This window comes from Episyrphus balteatus, chromosome 1 (genome assembly GCF_945859705.1).
Source record: "Episyrphus balteatus chromosome 1, idEpiBalt1.1, whole genome shotgun sequence".
Classification (NCBI taxonomy): domain Eukaryota; kingdom Metazoa; phylum Arthropoda; class Insecta; order Diptera; family Syrphidae; genus Episyrphus; species Episyrphus balteatus.
Genome location: NC_079134.1, coordinates 165,124,313 through 165,151,412, shown reverse-complemented (window position 1 = coordinate 165,151,412; position 27,100 = coordinate 165,124,313). Strand labels below are relative to the sequence as shown.

Genomic DNA, 27,100 nt, shown 5'->3' with positions numbered 1-27,100 from the left:
GTTATTAAGAGAGAACAAAACATGATAACATTTTCGTTGTTTTAGAACGACCTGAAAGATATCTGTTTGTTTCTTAGCTAGACTAATATTTTTATTTTTATATTTCTATTTTGGATTGAAATTGAATTAAAATAAGGAGTAAAGCTATTTTGAAGAACTAAAAATTTGTTTTTCAAAGTTTCTAATCCATAATGCATAATTTGTTTCGTAAAAAATTATTTTCTAAGAACTAAAATCAACAAAGACTGAAACATTTGGGTGTTTTTTGAAATTGTTCGCATTTTTGACGTAGAATGTTCTTTGAACTTTAACTATAAACAAATCTTAACTACCAGATTTGAAGCTCGTTTGATGTATAAGATTACTGTATCTACGAGAGAAGATGCCTGTAGATGTTCTAACTACACTGGTCTGCAAAATTTACCTTTTTTCTCCTTCAAATAATTTTTTAAAATTATTAAAGATTTGATTTTACTGAATCTAAATCTGGTTTCAGAAAATTTCTAGCACGTACCATTTTTTTTAATGATTTTTGAAAAATATGAGTAGTTTGTAGAAAATAACCCTTTTATATCCGGTTGACCTAGTACAAAAATAAAACTAGTATTCGTATTGAGCTCAAATTTGGAGGACTTATTTTTCATAACATGATCTATCATTAACACCAAATTTGCATTTATTAGGAAAAGTTTAAACACATTTTAAGATACTAATTGTAATTAATTCGAAATTCTGCAGTTTTTAGTAAATCCCACATGAAAAAAAAACACCTTAACTAAGAAAAATGTAAAATATCAAAGCCCATTATATTTAAAAAGTCAAATATGTAAAGAAAACCACAATAAAATACATTAAACAAAATTTTTACGTGTTTTGTAATTATAGTTTTTGATGTGCTGAGTTAGAATTCGAAGTCAAAAAAATTCTATCACAAAATCAAGTTTTTTTAGAAAATCTCAAAAAAAGAACTATATCTCAAAAACCAGAGCTGACCGAAATTTTTTGAGTTCGGATTCAAAATTAGCACACTAAAATCCATTAGATAAGTATACTTTTGTTCTAGGGAGAAAGATATATAAGAATTTCAAGTGATCAGTTTATTTATGGTAAGATATGCCAAACCTTCTTAACTTACTTAAATTAAGATATCTCGGAGAAGAAAAGCGATACTGAGAAGATAGAAACTGAATTTGAAAGAAAAAAAAAAATAAGTTCTTTCATAAACCCTAACAATTTTAATTGAAAAAGATTACAATATGCCAAAATATTTCTTCGAAAACAGCAAAAAAATGTGTGTTTGAGAATTTTTTAACGGGAATATATATAAAAAACGTGACGTGCTAGGCCAATTCTGACTTCGGATTCGTAAGCAGCATACAAAAATCCTTTCGAAATAGTATTAATAAAACTAAAAGGAGGATTTCATTGCAGACCATTGTTGTTCCTTAGTGACTTTCTTAACATATAATAGCCCTGTTCCTTTGGGAGGTGGCAAAGTACTACTAGTATTTTACTAGCGATTTTCAATGGAACGCACTTTCAACGAATTCAATACAAATCGTATCTACTCCGGAAGAAGAGCATGAGTAAATGATAGAACTAGATTAACCAAAACAACTACTATTAGTAGACTACCACCTCCAATGGAACAGGGCTAATATTTACCTTCAGATACTTAGATAGAATCTTAAAACTAAAAATCTATTGCCAATTTCAGTACCTATACCTTTTACTTTAGTGTTAATCTAAAAAATCAAAAATTACCTAATTCCGAACACAAACTTTTCTTACAAAACAACTGCAAGCCATTTATCGTTAAAACAGAAAAAAAAGTCAAACACAAAATATAAAAATTGTTGCTAATTATAGCGGCACAAGCAAGTTCTTTCAAACTTCAACAAAAACCGCCATCGACCAGTGCAAAGCAAAAAAAAAAGTATTTAACTGCGAAAATTTACAACTCAATCAGTTTTAACCAGCTAAATGGTTATCCAATCAATCATTATTTCTTACATAACCTCTCTTGAGCACCTTACCTCCTTATACATATAGTAATTTGTCAGAGGATGCGTTTCCTTCAATTCGGGCAGAGGAATGCATGCAGGTATTAATATTTATTGCAGCATGAGATATATTATTACTTGCACATTTTTTCTGCCAAGCCTGTGAGTGATCTACCACTATAATGTATATGAATTATTATAGTGCGTAGGTACTTCGTAAATAATTTCTAAGCCTGCTGTGAGATGAACAATGCTTAAATTCAACGTTAGACACATAAGTGGAGGAAGTTTTTGTTCCTCATTTCTAGTAGATATAACATCCTTTCGGGGACATGAGCATTAAATATAGCTAAGTGACCCACCTTTTTTCCATTCATCTTCCTTATACCAGATACTCTTATCGTTAGAAAAGTTGTAGGTACCTAAATATCTAAAAGTCTTATATTAAGAAAATATTATAGGGTCTTATTAATATAGGCTATTGGGGAAACACATTTCCTTTGAAGACATCTCATCTTCTAACTCGTCACAGAGATTTTTTGTGCTCAACTTCACATAATAATTAAACCCACCAATCTTAAAAACCCACACAATTTGCAAACATCTCCATGCTCTCAACAATGTTTTTATTTTTAATTTTATTTTTGTTGCACTATCTGCCTTTCACGCTATATGCATAAAAATTAACATATAAATGAACTTTCATGGCAAAAAAAAAATTGTCTCTCCTATATCTATCTAACTTTTGCCCTAAGGCTGCCAAAGCCAAGTTACTGCCGGAAACTCCATTATAATGTCTCTGATGTGATCTCGCACTTTTGAATCACATGCTGTCTACAGCTGTGGTACCAGTACCAGCACTTATATTCTCACATATGGGTCTCTACTCTATGGCTCTCCCAAAGCTATAACAAACGAAAACTCACAGAACAACCAACAATAACAACTATGCCAATTTATTGAAAAAAAGCATATCTTCCATATCAAAATAAACAAAACAAACAATCGTTACACATTTTCTCTCCATCAGAGCTCCACAATTCAGGCTATAGCCTGACTCAGACCCAAACTGAGTATATCATGTCAATTCCCCCAACAATCATTCCCGCCAACTGATCCCCCCAATTCAAAAAATCCCCAAACTAAAACCAAAAAAAAAAAAACATACATAAATATTTTATTTAAAAAATACACTGCTCACAGAGTTCTCATTCCCACTGCCATTACCACTGCCCGCCCTCCAATCTTATATAAACCCCAACAACAACAAGAAACTAAAAACAACAACAAAAAAAAAGTATCCAACTCGATCTCATTGAAGACCCAAAAAGCGTTCAAGTGATGAAGGAAACTCCTCGGCCTCGCGCGCCCTCCAAAAAATGCGCCGAAGCACAGTCTTCTCTCATCGGCACCATGGAAGGACTTAACAAAAATTCAGTGAACAGTCTTCCGTTGGCAGTCATCGTGGCTGGATTATAGAAATCGCGATTCCATCCACATAATAAAACCTCCCTCTCCATGTGGGGTTCTTTCTATATTTATTATGAATTTTCAAGTGGATAGTGTTTAACAATTAATAAAAAAAAAATTGAAAAAAAAAAGAATCTTGATAAAAAATAAAAATTTTAAATTGCCACTTCGCTCGGGGATCGTTAAAAATATCGTTTTACCATTTGACGACGGAACGGACGGACGAACGATCAGACGCATTATTGCACTGGCAACATAGACACATAGGAAGTCGAGGCTTTTTAGTAAGCGGCTTGGCAGCTTGAATGCCAGGCGGGTGAAGGCGGTAGATTAGCATACCGGCTGTGTTAGTTAGTGGATGACAAACACACAAATCGGGGAGGGGGAGTGTGTTGGAGCTATTTCTGAGCTCTCTCGCGGTTGCAGTGGCAAGCAACGGCTTACGGACTTACGAGTTACGAATAACGACAACAACGGCAGCACTGCTGGCTGCTGTTGAAACATGACAGAAATTCCTAATCTGACCGCGATATGAATTTTTGCATAGTTTTTGTATCTAGATACATTGTGAATGGAAGGAAGAAACTCTCCTCAGAGCTTAGAGGACACGCATATTAACTGGACGTGAGTTTAAAGAATACACGGTTGTGTGGAACGGTTTTTTTTTTGTTTTGCTTTTTTTTGTTCTGTCCAATATTTATCATCAAAAACGAGTGTATCCAAGTCCAAGGTAAAGAATAAAAGCCGAACCCATCACTATTTCTTATTGTTTTTATTATATAAAAAAAACTTGTGTGTACAATGTTCTATTAGTAGATCTTTCTCTCTAATGACGTGCCATTGAAATCGAACAGATGGTTTTTTTGTTTGTGAGACGCACTATACGCACTACTGGCAAATTTAGATTTATTTATTTGAAATTTTGAATGACTGCCGGAAAAAAAAATGAATAGAAGAAGGGGGTAACTCCCCGTTTTTGAAGTTTTTGACGTTAGATAGGTATACAGTGCGCTGCGGGTTGATTGTGTTCACTTTATTTTTATGTTTTCATAACAGAATGTTTATTTTTTAAATGAAAACAGGTGCATTTATTTTATTTTTTTCTTAATAAAGACGAAAGATTCAATAATGAATTGAAGTAAATGTATGTAAAATCTGTTCCAAGGTTCTAAAGTCTGTTCATCAAAGTGACATATTCGAATTTTTAAATTCTATTATTAAGACTCTGGAAAACAAGTTTTAAGTGCAAAATATTTATACCAGAATCGGTTGATTGTTTGTGTCACTTAAGTTCTGAAAATTAAAAAACCTTTAAAAATTAAATGGTAAGCCAAACTCAAGTAAAATATATAGGTATAGAAAGGTTGACTACTAACGGTAATTTTTTGTACAAAGTGAAAAAGTGAATGTTTTCAAATTGTTGTGACATTTTAAAGACGAAATTTTTCAATGAAGAAAGCTTAGTTTTCGGTTTCAAAAACAATAATTTTGTAAATGGCGCTAGAGAGAAAAAACTACTTTTGTAAAATTTCGCACGTATTGCAAAAAGTAGCCATTTTTGTTATGCCTTAACGTTAACGCTCTTATCGGTGCATTCTTTTGCTTTTGCTGTGCAAAGGAAACGGAAAATTTTTCTGTAGTTACGTGACAATTAACATTTTCATATGTTTAGGTACACAATATTTTGCGAATTGTTTATATGTTTTGATTTATGAAAATTTACGTACCATACTTGTAAGCATACAATAGTTCTTTAGTCACCAAATAATAATATACATTTTCTATATTTACTGAAACATTCATTCTGAGACCTCAACTTTTGTTTGGCATTGAATGTCTGTACGTGACGTTTCATCGTCTTTGTGTTTATATGTTTTATAAATACAATGTATGGGTCAAAATAATGGAGGTGCTAAATTGGAGTTGCAGGTATTTTTAAAATTAAAATTAATATTAAATTTATCATTTAAGTCTAGTACGGATATCTATCTGAATTATAGCTCCCATACAAAATTATGTCAAAAATTTAGCCATGCTTAAATTTTTTTAAAGTACTTCAGCCGAGTTCTGTGCAAATTTAGCTAGAAAATTAAATTTATCATTTAAGTCTAGTACGGATATCAAGCTGAATTATAGCTCCCATACAAAATTATGTCAAAAATTTAGCCATGCTTAAATTTTTTTAAAGTACTTCAGCCGAGTTCTGTGCAAATTTAGCTAGAAAATTACACATTAGTTTCCAACTATGTATAGGTACATATATTTTATATGTCACAATTTGGCGGACGAAAAGTGAGTCAAGAAAAACGGTGACAAAAAATGTCAGGTCAAATTTAGTGCAGTCGGTGTACTAGGCTTTACCGATTAAAACAAAAGACATGCTTTCACTTCTATTTTATTCCATTTAATATGCCAAAGGAAAAGTTTTTTCCAGAACACTTCCATAACTTTAAAGCTGAAATTCAATATTCTTTCATAAAAATTAAATAATATCATTAGCTGTGTTCCTTTGGCCTTAAGTATCTACTGCTAAGTACTTCTGGTTGTGTTCAACTCCATTTCTTCTATAGAAAAAATGTCTTTGAATGGATTCAGAAGTACTAAAAAGTACTTTGCTGAGCCCAAAGGAACACAACCATTATTTATATCATTGGGCACGTTCAGGAAATATTAAGGACTAGATATTTAGGCAACGTCATTTTTTGAACGGAAATTTGAGGAAATTGACTAAATTAGTTTGGATATGTTGCTATTGTCAAATTTCAAAATTTACTTAATTATTTTACCGATCGCATGGGGAATACACCAAATTTCACTTAACTTTAATGAATAAATAATATTAATTATAACCGATAATGCACTTTTTACTCGTTTTTCACACAAATAAATTAAATTTTGCTAAATTAATTCTTTAATTCAAAACAATCTGCTGTCATGTTGACAAAAAAAACTTTCCTAAATTTTTAGGGAAAATTTTCTTGCCTAACTTTCCAGTTAGCTTTCCAATAAAATTACCTAAATTTTAAAGATTTTTTTTGACAGCTGACCAATCAGAGACCGAGAAATTACCTAAATATTTAGTGCCTAACGTTTCTGAACCTGCCCATTATTTACTTATAAATAAAAGTTGTTTCAAAAAATATGACGGATTGTACTGAAATGTCTTAAAGTGACAAAATTTTAACATATTTGCGCTGCAAGCAGGTTTTAAAATAGACATTATATAGGTTTATCACTATCACTACACATTTTTATCAATTTTTATCATAAAACAAAGTTGAATTTTTAAAAATTTGGACCTCCATAATTTAGTCACATACATAAAATAATAAGTCTCTTTACATATATTTCATTAAAAAAATATAAGTTAAAACGAAACAAGGTTTAATCTAAACAAAGACAGTCAAAAACAAGTTTTTGGTCAAACAATTACGATTTTAAATGGGAAGCCCCATACTGAGTTGCATATATTCTTTAGTGTTCCCCCCATTTATAGCTCGCATACAATTTAAAATTACTATGCAATACAGGACAATATTCAATTCTAAATTTCAACTTTGCGTCATGTCACCATAATAACTTTTTCATACTCAATTTATTAGGAGTGCTGATGTGTAATTTCAATTAACACAACATGCGTGCTGTATGAGCTGTTTTGTTATCTTATAAGTCCGGAAAAAAATAGAAAGAACTACCTACCACCCCTCTGCTGACAACAGGACAATCATAGTCTGAATTAAAAACATTACGTAATTCCCATGATGATGGTAGATGGTTTGTTTTGTTTACATCTTAATTATTTTAGTTCTAATAAAATGTGAATGGGCACTTATGCATTTGTTTAGAATAAAAGAGGAAATATAAACATTAATAAATCCATGGAGTAAGTCATCCCCTGCACCGAAGTTATTCATTTTGCCTTGGGTATTAAGCATTAACAAAACACTTAAACTAATATGTTATATATGTAATTCTTATGAGGGCTACACACTTCGGTGGTTTCTATGTACCTAGGTACTCGTATTTACAATTTTATTGATGACAAATGCTTTCTTTACGTTTCCAAATGAGGTTTGAATCCAGCTCTCTTTCCATGCACTTTATTCGAGAGTAAATGTCAATTTCGTAGCTTTGATTCTGACCCATAAAGAATCTTAGCAACAAGTACCTATGAAATATAATTCAAAATAAACAAACAAAACTCGAATATAGCGTTTTTTCGATATCGAATTTTCGAATAAATTCGAAACACAATAATTGTCAACTTCTCTCTAGTGTGATAGTGAAATAATTTTAACACAAATTAACTGTCAAAACAAACCAATCAATAATCACGTTTTTTTCGATATCGAATTTTCGAACTTATATAAAAATTCGAACTATTAAATATTAAGTGAATCCCCGTGTGAAGTCCGCTTTATGTTTTCAAGAATATAAATTCCTTTTCGAATAAAGGGCGTTCCACTAAAGAACTCTTCAGCAATGTAATTACTTTATATGACTCTCTGGCTCCGTTACTTTACCGGCATGCTTATGTAATTAATTATTATGCCCACACCCGTCTCAAACTGAATTACATTTTACATTCATGTTTGTTTATAAATTTTGTTATCAAAAAACACAACGGGAAACAAAAGAAAAATAAATAAAAAAACAAAACCGAAAAAAACATACAATTTTTCTATTGATGGATGAACCTGAATTTAAGAATTAAACAAACTCAAACTACATCAGCTGATTGTAGAGACGGGTAGCCCTTTAAGATGGATTGGGTCACGGGATGGGGGATGTAAAATTTATAATACAGAACGTATAGAAGAGATAACTATCTTGTCTTGTTTGACAGGAGCTCGAGGTTGTTTTGAAATTGGTTGAGGCAGTTCAAATGTTGTGTTTACTATAAGGTTGAGATATAATAAAGAAAAAAAAATATAAATTAAATAAAAAAGACTGTTGCGCCTTGCGCGCGATTATCAAGGGAGCAATGCCCTTTGTTTGCATTGCTATGCTATTACATTCTACACTTACACTCAGCGACGGACGTAAAGTGTTGTATTTTTTTTTACATTCTTTTTTTGTATCTTTTGGATTAAGATAGAGAATAAAAAAAAAAAGCAGTAAGTTATGTAGGAAGGTATCTTCCTTTTGGCATTGTTTATCGAATTTGAATGACAATCAATTTATTGATTGAAGTCTAAAATGGTATCGTTATGTTGTTATTTTAATTTGTTGGTAGAAATATTTGATTAATATGCGTGTCTTGACTCAAGATATTTTTATTCTCTTAGTTAGTTCTTTATGTGTGGAATTTATTTAAAATGCAAAAAAAAAAAAGCAAATTCACTGGACTTTGTGCAATGTCAATCAATTAATTGATGGATATCAGACTGCTAGCGTTTATCTTGACAGTTAATTTTCGATTGATGTTTGAATGAATTGATGAGCAGATCGACAATTCTATCAGCATCTGAGATTAAATTATGTTGAATTCTATTTTTAAAAGAAGAAATGTAGTCACAGAGAAGTTTAGGCATAACAATTAGGTTAAAAAGTTTTTTTTTCACTTGTTTAAGAAATAGCTTGAAATTGAATAATGATAGAATTATTCAAATCAATATCCTCTCTAATGGAAGTGTGTAAACAAGAAAAAATATTACAATACCTTTTATTTAAAAGGATGACAATAAGTAGGTAATTGATAAATAAATATAAATTAGACAGAAGCAAATAAGGTATAATAGATTTTCTTTTTAAATTGAAAAAAAAAACAACAAATACCATTATTTTTTGTACTCGACCACGACCCAATTTCCAAAAGCATCGATAGAAAATAAAAATGCTGCCTATAGTATTTTTTCACCATTTAATTTCAAATTCTGGTGATCGACTTTGTTTCTCAAATAAAAATGTATACATATGTATTTGACTTAATTTACAAAAAAAAAAAACATTTTACAGATTTTTAAAAATCACTGGATTGAATTGTTGTTGGTAAATGTAGGTAGATATAACTATGAAAAAAAAGTATCTATTGAAAAAAAAAAATAAAATTCATTCCTCAAAGGGAAAAACATTAGCTTTCATTTTACATTTCTTTTATTAAAATACAAGTTAAGAACAAAAAATTTAAAATCGTAGGGACCGTTTTTTAAAAAACTAATTTACTAATTTTTAATAGGTAAATGGACAATTTTCTGAAAAAAAAATTAACTAAAGTTGGTATGCCATTTCTCACACGATTATTACATGCAAAAACCATCATTTGAAAAATCATCGAATGTAAACCCCGACTTCTTTGTTCAGCAGGGGCAGAAAATTGCAGTTTCCCTCTATTCAGTACAAACAAGATATGGTTGCGAGTTGTGAGGCGCCAAAAATGTTTAACACTAGCGTTGAAATTTATAGAAATAAAATTCTCGTTTTTAATCACGTTTATTGGTGGAAGCTTTTAATTTTGTGAAAATTAATTTTTTTTAATTCTCACAAAATGTATCTTTGTAGATATCTGAAGAAATCTAAATTTTTAAATTCGACAGTTTTTACTTTAAAATACGACCATTGGAAAAGTAGCGAAGATTTAACTAATTGTTTGTCTCAATCTTTTCAATTTAAGATATGAAAGCCTAGACTTAAATGCTAGTTACACCGCTACATCTATAGCGATTCGAAGCTGTTCACCAAAACCATCCTATTCCAGTGGATTCGTTTAGCGAGTAAAAATCGCTTTCATCGAAACCGAAGTTTTGGTCATATAATATGAATTTTGTAAATTGTATTTTTTTAAAAATTCAAAAATCAAGGTTTTTGACCATGATCTCAATTCGCTAGTGACGTGTACAGTCTAATATCTGAATAAGGCACATTTTTATGGGAAATGAAATAGTCAGTACTGAGAAAAAATATATTTTTAAGTATGTATATTAGTTTTTTTTTCAACCATGTGATTAATTTCGTTTTCATTTAGCCTAAATTCAATAACTTCGACTATGCTTCAAAAATTCCAAATAATTTAAAACTTGTTTCTAATAATATTTTAACGCATCATATCGTTGCTCATTCATGGCTTTGTTCTGTAAAGAATTAAAATATCTTCTTCTTCCCATCTGCTGATTCATAAGATGAATGTTATTCGTTCGATACAAATCTTGTTATTCTTTAACCCAAATAGAAGACTCTTGCAGCTCTAGTTGTTAAGAATTGATAGTTATCACTCATAGTTCATGGAACACTTTTGTTGCAAGCCACCTGTCTTTATTTAACATTTAACCCTTTTCCAACAAAAACATCTGCAAGTTGATGTTCAATTAAAAAACTCCCTTCCCCTTGAATACTATTATATACTTTCCCGAATTCAAATTCAACACCAACAAAAATTTTAAAATTCATTTCGTTGTTTAGGGTGATGTCTGTTTTCTGATGTTGTATGTCCAAAACGATCGGTATACGCGATCAATTGAGAACCACAAAACACGCCTATTATTAGCGGAATGCATCATTGATGAAAGACAATGAGCAGAACGCAAACGAATCGAACAACACGCCTGAATAAAAAATCGAAAAAAGACACAATTCAATGAGTTTTGTTTTCCAAAGAATTAGCTTTGCCTGATTGCCGCTGGAAACCTAATCACGATGGACAACAACAGTCAATAATGGCTTTAATGATCATGATCACTTTACCCTCCTCGCGACCGTGGCCGTCAATCGTAACTGTTGCACGGACAGAGTTAGGTGGGTGACCCATGTTGACGTTGTTAGTTGAATAAAAGAATGACGTAACTCGGAAGAGTCCATATAAAAAAATTGAACATCAACTTCATTGTTAGTCACCCGTTGTCTCAAAAAAACCGAAATATTAGTCCGATTTTGGGACGTTGATTATACATTTTCGGGTCGTGGCTTCCGTTGTTTGTTCCTTAAGTTAAAAAAAAAATACATGTTCGTTTGTCTTGAATGTGCGTGCGCTTGTCTGATCAGTTTGTTTTGCTCTTCCATTTACAGGCGACTGACAAGTCGGCGGCGGTGGCGTCGGTGGAGCGAATTATAAGTTTCTAGTCTAAATGATCGATCGAAGGACAGCAGTAGTCCATCATACAACACTAACACGCGACGCAAACTCGACGCTAGCTCAGTAAAACAACTTTTTAAACAAAAACAAACAAAATGTGCTACATAATCATCACGGGAGGCAGCCTAGTCTGGTTTATCTTAAGCCTGATCGCTGATATGTTTATCGTGTCGGCAATAGTCACGCCAAAGTGGCTGATTGGTCCCCACGCCGAGTTGGAGGCTTCGGGGGCATCAAATCTCACCGCCCACAGGTATCCGTCGGTGGGCATCTATTCGCGATGCAAGAAGATGGAGCAGATGGGCTTTCGCTGTGGGAGATTCGACTTGGATGGCTTTAGCACTGATAGCGAAGTGTATCCGGGGGAATGGAAGGCAGCAATGTTCTTCATCTCGTTGGGGTTTGCGATCCTTACAACAACTGTGTTCCTGACGCTTCTCACCTGTTGCCGGCAATCGTTGTTTGGCAAGAGTATCCACAATATTACGGGCTGTGCTCAGGTTGTTGCTGGTAAGTGAGAGAGAGGATAACGATGAGTTACCTAGACTTGGAGTTGAGTTGTCATTAATTTTTTGCACTGTCTTTTCATTCTTTTCTCTGTGTGTTGCAGGAATCAGCGTAATGATGACGATATTTCTGCATCCGATGGGATGGGGCGCGCCAAGGGTGTTGGCGCTTTGTGGACCTGGTGCTGAGCCATTCTATCCATCAATGTGTAGCGTGGGTGAGGATAACAAGAAGATTTTTTTTTTATGTTTTTTTATAGTTCATTTTCTAGAGTTGCACATTTATTAAGTTTCTTTTATGGTATCTATACATTTTATATATATATATATATATATATATATTTTGATGAAGCGGAAAGGTGTGTGTTATAAGATGGCAATTTTCAAGGGTCAAGAGGAGTGGGTGAAGAAGTGTTTGGTAGTGCAGAGTGGGTTCGATAGTTAAAGTTGGGAATTTGAGATTGCGTTCCTATAAGTTTTTTTTTTTGCTGGAGACGACTGTGTAAGAGATTATACCTTTTATATAAATAGGAGTGAGTGGGTAGTTGTTTATCTGTTGAAAGAATATAAAACTAGCAAATTGCTAGGAAAAAGCCATTATTTTGTGAAAAATCCTTATGTAATTTGAGTGTTTTTTTAGCATTCAAAGATTTTTTAATTTTTTCTTATAGTAAAAACAAACACTCCTTGTGGAATAGTACTAAAAAATACCTAATACTAAATATTATTTCAGTTGAAGTTTTATGAACATTTTTTTTACCGGTTTTTACTTGCGATATAGGTACTATATATCAAGTTATGCATTCGTACAAAAAAAAAAAGTTGAGATAACATTTTTCCATGACATTACGATGATAAACAATGCCAAAAAAGTGGGTCACGGAAGTCCGTCTGTCCGTCTGTCTGTCAGTCTGTCAGTCTGTCAGTCTGTCAGTCTGTCAGTCTGTCAGTCTGTCAGTCTGTCAGTCTGTCAGTCTGTCAGTCTGTCAGTCTGTCAGTCTGTCAGTCTGTCAGTCTGTCAGTCTGTCAGTCTGTCAGTCTGTCAGTCTGTCAGTCTGTCAGTCTGTCAGTCTGTCAGTCTGTCAGTCTGTCAGTCTGTCAGTCTGTCAGTCTGTCAGTCTGTCAGTCTGTCAGTCTGTCAGTCTGTCAGTCTGTCAGTCTGTCAGTCTGTCAGTCTGTCAGTCTGTCAGTCTGTCAGTCTGTCAGTCTGTCAGTCTGTCAGTCTGTCAGTCTGTCAGTCTGTCAGTCTGTCAGTCTGTCAGTCTGTCAGTCTGTCAGTCTGTCAGTCTGTCAGTCTGTCAGTCTTTCAGTCTGTCAGTCTGTCAGTCTGTCAGTCTGTCAGTCTGTCAGTCTGTCAGTCTGTCAGTCTGTCAGTCTGTCAGTCTGTCAGTCTGTCAGTCTGTCAGTCTGTTAGTCTGTCAGTCTGTCAGTCTGTCAGTCTGTCAGTCTGTCAGTCTGTCAGTCTGTCAGTCTGTCAGTCTGTCAGTCTGTCAGTCTGTCAGTCTGTCAGTCTGTCAGTCTGTCAGTCTGTCAGTCTGTCAGTCTGTCAGTCTGTCAGTCTGTCAGTCTGTCAGTCTGTCAGTCTGTCAGTCTGTCAGTCTGTCAGTCTGTCAGTCTGTTAGTCTGTCAGTCTGTCAGTCTGTCAGTCTGTCAGTCTGTCAGTCTGTCAGTCTGTCAGTCTGTCAGTCTGTCAGTCTGTCAGTCTGTCAGTCTGTCAGTCTGTCAGTCTGTCAGTCTGTCAGTCTGTCAGTCTGTCAGTCTGTCAGTCTGTCAGTCTGTCAGTCTGTCAGTCTGTCAGTCTGTCAGTCTGTCAGTCTGTCAGTCTGTCAGTCTGTCAGTCTGTCAGTCTGTCAGTCTGTCAGTCTGTCAGTCTGTCAGTCTGTCAGTCTGTCAGTCTGTCAGTCTGTCAGTCTGTCAGTCTGTCAGTCTGTCAGTCTGTCAGTCTGTCAGTCTGTCAGTCTGTCAGTCTGTCAGTCTGTCAGTCTGTCAGTCTGTCAGTCTGTCAGTCTGTCAGTCTGTCAGTCTGTCAGTCTGTCAGTCTGTCAGTCTGTCTGTATAAGAAACTAGAGCCTAAACGGATGGACCGATTGACTTTAAACTTGGTATGTAGCAGTTTTTGGAGACTCTCCAGAGGGGTTTTTGGAATTAATTTTTTTGGACTAAAAATAACGGTACCTGTCATACAAAAATTTCGAAAAAGTTTAATTTCACGAAAACGGCTCCAACGATTTTGTTTAAAAAATTCAAATGTTAGTTTTTAAACAAGGTCTATCTTTTGAAGAAAAAATTTTTTTTTGAAAATCATTATTAACGGTACCTGCCATAGGACCGCTTTTTTCAAATCGGATTTTCTGAAAAACTACTTATTGTATTTCAACAAATTTTTTTACACAAAAGCATTTATATAATTTAAATATAAGCCAAAAATAAAATTTTGAAAAAAATAATTTTTGGATTTTTAAAAAAATTTTGAAAAATTTTTTTTGAAAAATCAAATTTTCGAAAACGGGACATTGAATTTTTTTGAAATTTTGTTTTTAGATGTTGATTAGTTATTTCTACAAAATGGCATACCAATTTTATTTTTAAACTTTTTTTTCAAAAAATTATTTATAAAAAATTAGTTTTTTAAAAAACGGCTCTAACGATTTTGAAATTTTTTTTTCTAAAAACGCACCTTAATATATCAAATAAAACTGCATACTTGTTTTGTGGGGCGATTTGATTTCAGATATTGTTTTATTTTTTATTAATTTAATTTTTTTTTGTTTTTATATACATTTCTTAAGTTTCTATATAAAAAGTCTTAAAAATTTACGCAACTTGAACTCTAAGAGCAAGTTCGTGCGACCCAGTCGTGCATTTTATTTTTATATAGGTACCTAATTCTTGTAATACCTTTTAAAAGATTGATAAAGATGGTCAGCGTAACGTTCTATTCAGAGTAAATTTCTTTCTTTCTTAAAATTTATTTAAATAAGGAGTTTTGATAAAAGGTGGAAATCGCCAGTTAGACATTTATCTTTAAATCAAATTTTTTTGCTTGCAGTGAATTTTTTTTTTATTTTTAAACTGTGTCAATATTGTTTGAAGTTCTAAAAATACTTACCAAATTTGAAGATATTCTACAATCTTTTATAATTTGTCCGAATTTTTATTTAAAACACTCCAAATATGTGACATATAATGAGTTTGCTGTGTGGAAACATTAATAATAATCATTTTTATCAAAAAAACAAAACCGACTTCCATGGTCTTATGGTTTTTCTACCACATTGCAGCCGCTAGCTTTCCAATCAATCAAAATTGATTCACTCTGTCAAAAGTTATGCGGTGACAAACATAAAAAAAAAAAAAAAAAAATACAGACGAATTGAATACCTCCTCCTTTTTGGAAGTCGGTAAAAATTAGTTTTAATTGAACCCAAATGCGCATTAAATTTTACTCTGTTTAAAATAAGGAACAAACTAGCAATCTTTTGTTTATAATATGGAAATAATCATAATTTGTTTTCTTTCAAAAAAGCGTTTTTCCCTGATTGAAAGTCGTTCTCATAATTTAGTCATACGTTTTAACGAAACAGATTCAATAGAAAATGCAGTGTTCCCCATCGAGAAAAATAAAACAATCTAAGATCCCACCATGCATCGATCTTACCACGATAATAGACTTAATCCTTAGCTTTCTAAGAAGGTATCAGATGTTATAGTTCAAGTATTATTACAACACAGCCCACTTATACGATGAAAAAAAATAACATTTTAAAATGGTGACAACCACAAAAATAATTCCAAGAACTGCTGAATTCCAAGAACTGCTCCCAAAAGATTTATAAAATGTTTGACATCAATTTTTCGATTTTTTTTGTTAACTTGATAATATTAAACCAAAAGATCTAAGATGGTCTAGTGGTATTTTACTTATCCTTGTCCATTTAAGTTGAAATATTGCATAAATCATCTACCTTTTCTTGTAAAAAATAAAATTAAAAAAAAAAAAAATAAACTGAAATGTTACTCATACGCCACCGAAACCAAGAATTGAAAGAAAAGTATTTGGTCAATTTGTAAAGAGATGTTATTTTTTTACAAATCAAGTAGATCTGCAGCTACCCCAAAGATTTAAAATTGTTGATATAGAAAGTAAAGATTGTATTACAAATACTCAACTTTGTCCCTCAAATTGGACCGAAGACTTTATCAGCCATCGCTAACACTATGTTTGTGTCGAAATTGTTAGTGTGTAAAATCTTACGACTTTGCATGATTACAATAATAAGCAATAATAAATAATTCATTCAATAACTTAAAAGTGTTTGCATTTATTTAAGACAACATCAAAAGAAAAATTGAATCAAAATTTTTGTTACATATTTTATTATTAATGACCACACCAACAAACTCCATATCCATCACACCATCCTTGTGGTTGATTTGTACGCCAACAATGCCACCAACAACTTTGATAGCTGAAATAGCTCATCAGTCCACAAGTACCTTGATCTTGCCTTACGGGAACTGGTCGTGTCAAAATATCAGGCTGAGGTTTAGGTTCTGAATCTGCAACCGGGATAGCCGAAGCTAATGCAGAGAAAACTCCAAAAAGCACAATGAAGGCAATTGTTGAACGCATTTTAGAAGTATAATTTAGTACTTGTCTAGAGTGAAAAATTTATTAATAATGATCAAATTGAAAATGGACTTCTACTTTTTATAAGAAAATGAGTGCATTTTATTTATTGTCTTTCTCTGTAGGTTAGTTATCAAAGCAAATATTTTGATAAAAATTTGTATCAATAGTTTAAAACTCTCTTGAAATTAGGGAAAGTACCTTAAGAAACCAATTAATAAATTACATAAATAAAAAAATACAAATAGAAAAATTGATATTAGTTGAGTCAAACAGAATTCAAAATGGTTCTTTTTTGACGAAAAAAAAAACGTTTCTTTTTTGGAGTTCATTAAGGCATTAGTTCAAATAAATTGGTGAACTTATAACATTTAAGTAATATTATGTACAAGTACCAATATACTATTTTTTTTACTTTGAAAAATCTAATTACCAGTAAATGGTACTTCAACTTCTACTTACAAAAATACTTAAAAATGGGAAACTAATTATTTATTGAACATTATCACTTTGCAATTCCTTGATTGCTTTCAATTTTTTTTGAGTGCTTCAACTTTAAAAAATAATAAGCAATAAAAGTGTGGAATTATCATCGATAAGTGAATCTCAACTAAGTCGTTCAGAGGTTCGGACTCAGCAGAAAATTGTAAAGGTACCTCTATTCTTTTAAACTTTAAACAAGTACAAAAGAAATTTCAGATAGTTGTCACTAAGCGTTGGTTCTTTATCGAATTGGCGTGCCACAAATTAATTTTTATTTTTCTTTGTTAACTTAACCAAAAATTTATATTTAAAAGAACTAACAAATACAGAATTACTTTCACTACAAGACTAAATATGCGTCAATTCGGTTTTTCATCTTATTTTTGTTGGAATATTGGAGTTTAGCGAAAAAAATGACAATATTTCAAACTTTAAAGAAAAACAAGGTTTTATTTTTTTAAAGCTTAATTTATTTTTATAAAAGCAAATTTTTTTATTTCACTTTCAACGGCAACGACAAACGTCTTTTGAATCGCAATATCCATTAATATGTTTATTACCGGAAGTAAAACAATATTGTGAACAAGCCTGCATTGGAACCTTTAACCACTCATTAGTCAAAGAGCTGCAATAGACCTTTGCCTGAGCTCCCGAAACAAATGCAAAGATTATTCCAAGAATTATAATTAAAGCATTTGATAACTGCATTTTAGTTTATATTGTTTTTAAAAGATTTGATAGAGAAGTGTGTACTTGTCCAGAATGAGAATTTTTTATACTATTAAAAAATTTCACCTGAAACTCTGCTTTTGTATAAAAGCTAATGATCATATCTTTTATTTGCTTTTAAATGTTTATCTATAATTGTTGGAAAATAAACAAAGATGTGTTTATTATAACAACAATGCCTTATTGAATAATAAATAATATTCACAAAAGTAAATAATAAATTGCAATTCAACAGAAACGTTGTTTTCTTGGAAGAAAAAATAGATTAATTAGATTGATAAGATTTCTTGCACCTTTTTATATACAGTCCAAAACACTTGAATAGCCTAACCAATATAATTCACTAAAAATCATTGGTCTTACTTGCTTGATATATAAAAATGTAGGTACTTTTAACCGAGGTAGTGTGCATCAAATGGATTTTTGGTGATAATTCAGCGGTTTTATTGATTCGATTTACAATTTCGTTGTGTTGTTTTTGTATAGGATTTTTGTTTTTTTTTCAGCAGCGTTCTATGCTTAAAACTGCTACCGCCGCGCTTCCCCGGAAGCCATTTGATTTTTCTTATACTAAATCATTTCATCCCAAATATTATATGGATTAGTCCGCACCTCTTCATTTAAAATAATAGAAAACGTATCCTTTTTTATGATTTGATAAATTAAAAAAAAAAAAACAAACTGAAATAATGTTACTCATACGTCATACGCCACCGTAACCAAACATTAAGAAAGAGTAATTGATTAATTTATGGATTTTTTTTTTAAATTAAACTTTGAAATCTCATATAAAACCAGTTTTCAATTTTCGTTTGCCATTTATTTTATATCAACATTGTTACAGATACAAACATTATTTGAATCACAATATCCACCTAACTTTTTTTCTATATTCATGCATCGAAGAGAACAAGCCGCAGCGTTCATACCAAGACGGTCCCCTGGACTACAAGGATAACCCTTCTCATCTATCGAAAAAGATGAAGCGAATGTACAGAAAACTCCGATGAGTATAGTTAAAACAATGGCTAAACGCATTTTCTTAAAGCTGAGTTAAGTTAGGATACTTCTCCGGAATAAAACTTTTTGAAGATGATTAGGTTCTACGGGAGCTCTAGCTTTTATACAGAAAAACGTTGTCGATTCCTTGTTTGTGCATTAGATAAATAATTAAGTAAACAAGACTGAGTTCAATTACATAAACTTCATTAAAAATATGAACAATAAAACTATTTACAAATATTTAAAAAAAAGTTAACCTGTTACCTATAAACAGATGGTTTAAACCTATATCGATTGTTATACAACTTTATAAACTATTGTTACTACACTGACGAGCAAAAGTATGATGTCACATAAAAAAAAAAAAACAAAAATTGACATGGTTACAGTTTATCGATATTTAAATGTTCTTAAAAGACTTAGTAATAAAAAATCAAAACTTAATTGTGCAATTTCCATTAAATAGCTACGTTTTTTTCTCAACAATGGTAGGTCCCTACTTGAACTTATATTTTTATTTTATACAAAAGTACTCTAAATTAGTAGATGCTGTACTTAATTTCCTTACAATTCCTTGAGCGCTTTTAATTTCTTTAAAATAATTTCACGTTTGTAGCAAAAGATTTTCGGTCGAGATTTTTTGTTTTTACTGACTAGGGAAAAGCCCAAAAGAGGGCTATGGATTTGTTTATGTGGCTTTCAGAATAATAATGGGTCAAGTCCACTTCTCTATAGGTTTAAAGTTTTAAGGTCTTAAAAATTAAGGGTTTCGTTTTATATTAAATAGTATATGAAAATAAGAAATTCTGGATAGTTTCTCAAAGTTCAAAATAATGCACAAATTTCAAATGGACTTGATCCATTAGGTACACAGCCACACAAAAAAATATAAAAGTTCTGACCTGGGGTTGCGACTAGATTTTCCATATAGTTTTTGGGTCGCTGAAACCGAATCCAAAGTCCGTTTTGCCCATCACGTCAGGTTTCCGAGATAACCTCAAAAAATGTCACGAAAACAAAAAATTTTTTTCTCTGATCTGGATATGCGAATATGTTAATCATATAGTTTTTGGACCGCTGAATCCAGATTCGAAGTCAATTTCGCTCTATCACGTCAGGTTTCTGAGATATCCTCAAAAAATGTCAAAACCAAAAAAACAAAATTTCTTATCTGGGGTTGCGACTAGGTTTTTCATATAGTTTTTGGGTTGCAAAAACCGAATCCGAAGTTTTTTTTGCCGTATCACGTCAGGTCATCCAGATTCGGCTTCAGCGACTCAAAAACTATATGAAAAACCTAGTCGCAACTCCAGGTCAGAACTTTTATTACTTGCGATATAGGTACTATATATCAAGTTATGCATTCGTACAAAAAAAAAAAAGTTGAGATAACATTTTTCCATGACATTACGATGGTAGACAATGCCAAAAAAGTGGGTCCCGGAAGTCCGTCTGTCTGTCTGTCTGTCTGTCTGTCTATCTGTCTGTCTGTCTGTCTGTCTGTCTGTCTGTCTGTCTGTCTGTCTGTCTGTCTGTCTGTCTGTCTGTCTGTCTGTCTGTCTGTCTGTCTGTCTGTCTGTCTGTCTGTCTGTCTGTCTGTCTGTCTGTCTGTCTGTCTGTCTGTCTGTCTGTCTGTCTGTCTGTCTGTCTGTCTGTCTGTCTGTCTGTCTGTCTGTCTGTCTGTCTGTCTGTCTGTCTGTCTGTCTGTCTGTCTGTCTGTCTGTCTGTCTGTCTGTCTGTCTGTCTGTCTGTCTGTCTGTCTGTCTGTCTGTCTGTCTGTCTGTCTGTCTGTCTGTCTGTCTGTCTGTCTGTCTGTCTGTCTGTCTGTCTGTCTGTCTGTCTGTCTGTCTGTCTGTCTGTCTGTCTGTCTGTCTGTCTGTCTGTCTGTCTGTCTGTCTGTCTGTCTGTCTGTCTGTCTGTCTGTCTGTCTGTCTGTCTGTCTGTCTGTCTGTCTGTCTGTCTGTCTGTCTGTCTGTCTGTCTGTCTGTCTGTCTGTCTGTCTGTCTGTCTGTCTGTCTGTCTGTCTGTCTGTCTGTCTGTCTGTCTGTCTGTCTGTCTGTCTGTCTGAGGTTTTTGGAATTAATTTTTTTGGATCAAAAATAACGGTACTTGTCATACACCGATTTTAGTAAAATTGAAATATCTCAAAAACGGCTCCAACGATTTTGTTTAAAAAATTCAAGTAGTAGTTTTAAGCTAAGGTCTATCTTCTAGTGAAAAATTTTTTTTTTTGAAAATCATTATAAACGGTACCTGCCATAGAACAATTTTTTTCAAATCCGATAATCTCCGAAACTGCTTATTCGATTTCAACGAAACTTTTTGTGAAGAAGCATTTATATTATTTAAATATGAACCAAGAATTAAATTTCCAAAAAAGTAATTTTTGGATTTTTAAAAAAAATTTGAAAACGGGACATTGAATTTTTTTGAAATTTTGTTGTAAGATGTTGATTAGCAATTTCTACAAAATGACATACAAATTTTATTTTAAAACTTTTTTTCCAAAAAATTATTTATAAAAAATTAGATTTTTAAAAAACGGCTCTAACGATTTTGAAAATTTTTTTTCTAAAAATGCATCTTAATATATCAATCAAAACTGCATACTTACTTTGGAGGGCAATTTGATTTCAGATTTTATTTTATTTTTTTTTTTTTAAACGATATTTTTTTTTCCAAATTTCTATATAAAAAGTCTTAATAATTTAAGCAACTTTAACTCTAAGAGCAAGTTCGTGCGACCCAGTCGTGCATTTTATTTTTTTTTTTTGGGTGGCTGTGTTATTATTCTGAACGCTTCATATTTATACATGTTCATATATTCCATCGTAGTTCCTAAGCTGTTCATCGTTTTTTTGACAAATGAAATATCGTTGGAAGCGTATCACTTCCCTGCCAGTTATAGGCAGTTTTAAAATCACATATACAAAATCTCCCTAAGTACCTATGTCTTCTTCTTCCAACATTATTCAAAACTATGTCGAGCAGATCATAACTTCCCCAAGTTTTTGCCTCAAACTAAGTGATCCCACTATGGTGCAGTTTGAATTTGAGTATGAGTTTGAGTATGAGTTTCAGACCTCATGTGAACGCAACCAGTATCACTTAAAAAACTTTCACGCTGATCCATAAATGAGTTCTTGAATATTATTATTTGATGGACCACAAGTAAAGTGATAAAAAATGGTTAATTAAAATTAACGCATTGTAATACAAAGTTCTAGCAATTTTTTTAAATAAAAATAAAACTAGTTTTAATTTTTTAAAGCCATTTACTTCAATTATTCAGGAAAAAGAAAAGGTGTACAGATACAATAGTTGTTTGAATCACAATATCCACCTCCTGGATGTGACTGTTTAAAACAGTAAAAATTACAAGACATTGCGTTTAATTTAAAAGGGTCTCCTGGATTACAAGGATACAAGAAGAAGAAGAAGAAGAAAGAAATGGCGAAATGCATTTTCTTAAATCTGAGTTACGTACGATAGTGAGGCGGCTTAGCATTAAAAAACAGCTCAATCGTGCACTTTGTGATAAAAGCATGAAATTTATATCTTTGGTAGCACTCAATATAAGAGTTATTTTGAAATATTGGGCCATCCTGTATTCCATCTAGAAGGGTAGATACAAGAGGTTTTCTGTGTTGCACCCGCATTGTTGCATATCATAGTATAGCTAATAAAACATTTTTATTAAAATAATACATGATTTCGGGGTAATTTTTAACGCCCGATCGAATAAAACCAATGCCAATATCCCTGGACCATCATGTAAAAAGTTATTGCACTTTTTATAAATACTCATTTACTTTAAGAACAAGAGCCAAAATATTATCATGTACTCCTTTAAAATAAGTGGTAGGCTGATGAAATTTTGTATGCACGTTAACTATACCATGTAAAAAAATAATAAAATATGTCCATCGAAATATTTCGGGTCAAAGGGTGTTTTTTTTAGCGAGAAAGAACACTTTTGAAATGGTACCATTGCAACACATGGAAAATTTTTGCATTTTTTTGAACCGCATATATATTTTATACATCGTATGAGGATAAAAAATAATCAAAAAATTAATTTTATTTACCATGGCATATTGAATTTTCATGCAAAACTTAAATTGCTTGCTTTTATTTTTTATTAAATTTTCATACAAATTAATGTTTTGAAGGAGTGAGGTGCAAAAGTAAAAGTATGAAAAATAATTGTGCAATTTGTGATAAAAGGATCAAATTCATAGGATTGTTAGTACAATATGTAAGCTTAATTTTAAGATATTGGGCCACTTAAAATTTCACCTATGACGATGTTAATAACGATGCACAGAAATCAATTTAAATGAAGTTTTGTGAAATTTGTGATTATTAGATGGCTCATTTACATCGTCATAGGTGAAATTTTAAGTGGCCCAATATCTTAAAATTAAGCTTACATATTGTACTAACAATCCTATGAATTTGATCCTTTTATCACAAATTGCACAATTATTTTTCATACTTTTACTTTTGCACCTCACTCCTTCAAAACATTAATTTGTATGAAAATTTAATAAAAAATAAAAGCAAGCAATTTAAGTTTTGCATGAAAATTCAATATGCCATGGTAAATAAAATTAATTTTTTGATTATTTTTTATCCTCATACGATGTATAAAATATATATGCGGTTCAAAAAAATGCAAAAATTTTCCATGTGTTGCAATGGTACCATTTCAAAAGTGTTCTTTCTCGCTAAAAAAAACACCCTTTGACCCGAAATATTTCGATGGACATATTTTATTATTTTTTTACATGGTATAGTTAACGTGCATACAAAATTTCATCAGCCTACCACTTATTTTAAAGGAGTACATGATAATATTTTGGCTCTTGTTCTTAAAGTAAATGAGTATTTATAAAAAGTGCAATAACTTTTTACATGATGGTCCAGGGATATTGGCATTGGTTTTATTCGATCGGGCGTTAAAAGTTACCTCGAAATCATGTATTATATTAATAAAAATGTTTCATTAGCTATACTATGATATGCAACAATGCGGGTGCAACACAGAAAACCTCTTGTATCTACCCTCCTGGATGGAATACAAGGTGGCCCAATATCTCAAAATAACTCTTATATTGAGTGCTACCAATGATATACATTTCATGCTTTTATCACAAAGTGCACGATTTTGTTGCTAAGCCGGCTCACTACGATACTTGTTTGGAATAAAACTTTTTGAAGATTAAGTTCAACTGTAGTTCTAGCTTTTATATGAAACGTTATCAATTCATTGTTTTACTTGCATAAGTTTACTTTCTTGATGCAAACAGATTAGGTTCTTTAAAGTATATAATCTGTTCACATCAAGAAAGTAACAACAAGATCACTAATAATTTTATAGTTAACTATTGTTGATGCTATAAAAGTGTTTTGAATGCAGGTGTTTCTTCTAAGAAAAGATTAAATGTAATTTTTGTAAATAGTTTTATTTATTAAGTTTATCATCTTACTTAATTTTGTTTGCTTATTTATAATGCTAATGCAATAATGTTAAACTCGGAATCGAAAGCGTTTCATATAAAAGCAAGAGTTACAGTTGAACTTAATCATCTTCAAAAAGTTTTATTTTAAACAAGTAATCAAATCAGATTTAAGAAAATGCGTTAAGCCATTTCTTTGATTATACTCTTTGGAGTATTTTGTGCTTTCGCTTCGTCAGTTCCGATAGCAGATTCATCAGAATCAGAAGAACAACTCGTATACCCAAATTTGTGTTATCGTGGGCCGCTTGGCGACATATCTTGCTCTCTCAAATGCTTGCATCTGTCAACCCCAGCAAATGGAAATTGTGATTCCAATCTAACTTGTATCTGTACGCCTTGGGTTTTGAATTAAAGTAAATAAGCTTGCAAAAATTAAAAACTGGTTTTATTTTTTTTCCGAGATTTTAAAATGCTAGAAATGTTTGTTTTATTTGGAGTTTTGAACCATTTAAAATCAGGAAGAAAGTTTCTGAAGTGCTTTGTATATAGAATCTATATATTTCTCTCATGGCGACCAAGAAGTGTCCCAAAATAGTAAGCTAACGAACGAACTAAAAAATTTATCAAACTTCAAAACAAAAATGTATTTCTTATGTTTTTCTTTTTACTCCCATATTTTCTAAAAATAGGAATTTGCTGTTTTTTAAAGATTTTTTTTTATTATTAATTACACTGGTCAACAAGGTTTTTGCCACAAGAACCAAAATATACTTTTCTAGTAGTTTTTGGTGGTTTATAATGAATTACCCCACATAAAAACAGAACCTCGAAAACAGCCAAAATAACGTTTTTTGACATTTTCTAACATTAGTATTTCAAAAACGAAGGCCAATCAAATTTTTCTGACTTCAGATTCGGATTCAGCACCCCAAAAACTACTAGAAAAGTATATTTGGGTTCTTGTGGCAAAAAAAAGTTAAATTTTGTTGACCAGTGTTACCAATAAAATATAGAAAAAAAAATAAAATATGTATGTACAAAAAAATATTTGTATGGGTTAAAAGGTGTTTTTTTTTTACAAAGAACACATTTGAAATGGTACCATTGAACGACATGGAAAATTAATGATTTTTCTTTTGAACTAGATAAAAATGTTATACAAATAAAAAATTGAAAAAAAAAACTAAATTATTATATTTGCCCTGAAATATTTATTTCATGACAAATGTATTTAACCTTCCCAATGGCTCATATGCAAAAGGAATTAAGTTTAAGCTCTATCTCACTTTTCAGCACATTTTCTTGAGATCTATCTCAAGAAAATGTACTGAAAAGTGAGATAAGAGCTTAAGCTTATTTTTATTGCATAATTTTATGTATTCAAAATTTAAATGAGAATCAAATTTGGAAAAAAAATGTTTTTGAAATGAAATTGTGTAGGTATTTTAGTAGGCTTCAAATTTGAGGCGTTTAGAATAATAATGAAATTCATGCATTAGAAACAACTTTTAGAATTTATAAACTTAACACGAATTTTTGAAAAAATAAGTTTTACAGACCAATAGCTTTATGTGCCCCGAACTTATTTTTACAATTTTATTTAAGAAATAAACAAACACTGAATATAAAAGACCTTTAAGCATCCAAATTGTAGAAAGTGGACTAGAACCAATATTATTCCGAACGCTCCATATCGTAAGCCAATAAAAATGTTCCTAACATTTTTTTATTTAGTTGAAATTGAATATGGGTTTCCTCCCATTTTTTTTTTCGTTTACATATTTTTAATAATTTTGATTTATTTTCTTTAAAGTCTGTTTAAAGCATAACTTTAATTAGTACTTGAGTGACTTTTTTGCTTTTCTGCAAAAATTAAAGAATATTGAATCAAAACTCTCGATGACTTTTATTCAACCCTATCGGGAGTCTCACGTGAACAAGATTTCACCCGGAAAAATTTAATTTCACTTTTCCCTAATTGTGAGTTCCGTGCGAAGAGTTGTTCACGCTCGGACATCACTCGGTATTTTCAACTTTTTTTCACGTAATATGCGAGGTAGTCGACAGCTCCCCTCTCACTTAAATTTTGATGCCGAACAAGATACTAGTTCACTCACGATACCTTTGAAAATTCAGGGCGAACAAAAATATTCCGGTTGGAAAACCTTCCACGTGAAACTCCCGATAGGGCTGATTTTAGTTTCGTTAGATTCATTTTCAATGCAGCTACATAGGTTCCAAAAATCAATGAATGTCCATCTCCATATACCATAATCAATTTACTAAAAATTGTTAATAACTGTAAATATGGGCGTTAATCCCCACTTTCAACGCTGGCCACTTCTTCTTAATTTCTGAATTTTTAGAGGCTCAAATTGGTCAGAGTTTATAAAAAAGTTGGTTACATTTTGGTTCTGACCAAATAAAGCCTCTAAAAATTATTCAGAACCTTATTACAGCTACACAATAAATACACTTTGTATTCAAAAAAATAAACTTCAATCTATATTTTCTTTTTCCAGGAATCTCATTTTACTGTGCGGTCATAGGATCTCTACTATGCTTCATTTGTGCTGGTATAAGTCTCAAAGCTGAATCATCAAATATGCGAACACGAGTGAGACGTCGTGTTGAAGAAGGCGATCGACTTGTTTGTATCCCATAAAAATGAAAATCCATCACAAAATTAATAAAAAAAAACAATAGTTAAAAATCCAGCATCCAAGAAATACTTAATTACAACA

At 31.8% G+C, this 27,100-nt stretch overlaps 1 protein-coding gene across 2 annotated transcripts; it reads left to right on the top strand.

Annotated features, from left to right (window-relative positions):
• The first annotated feature begins 3,743 nt into the window (after window positions 1-3,743).
• On the top strand, window positions 3,744-27,024 carry LOC129921146 (LHFPL tetraspan subfamily member 2a protein). Of its 2 annotated transcripts, none has more exons than XM_056002838.1 (4): window positions 3,744-4,097; window positions 11,475-12,051; window positions 12,152-12,265; window positions 26,879-27,024. In XM_056002838.1, exons 2-4 carry the CDS (start codon window positions 11,637-11,639, stop codon window positions 27,019-27,021), a joined length of 672 nt encoding a protein of 223 aa, XP_055858813.1. In that variant the 5' UTR covers window positions 3,744-4,097; window positions 11,475-11,636; the 3' UTR covers window positions 27,022-27,024. The 2 variants fall into 2 exon arrangements, with proteins under 2 accessions (XP_055858813.1, XP_055858812.1); XM_056002837.1 differs by having other exon boundaries at window positions 3,744-4,203.
• The last annotated feature ends 76 nt before the right edge of the window (window positions 27,025-27,100 follow it).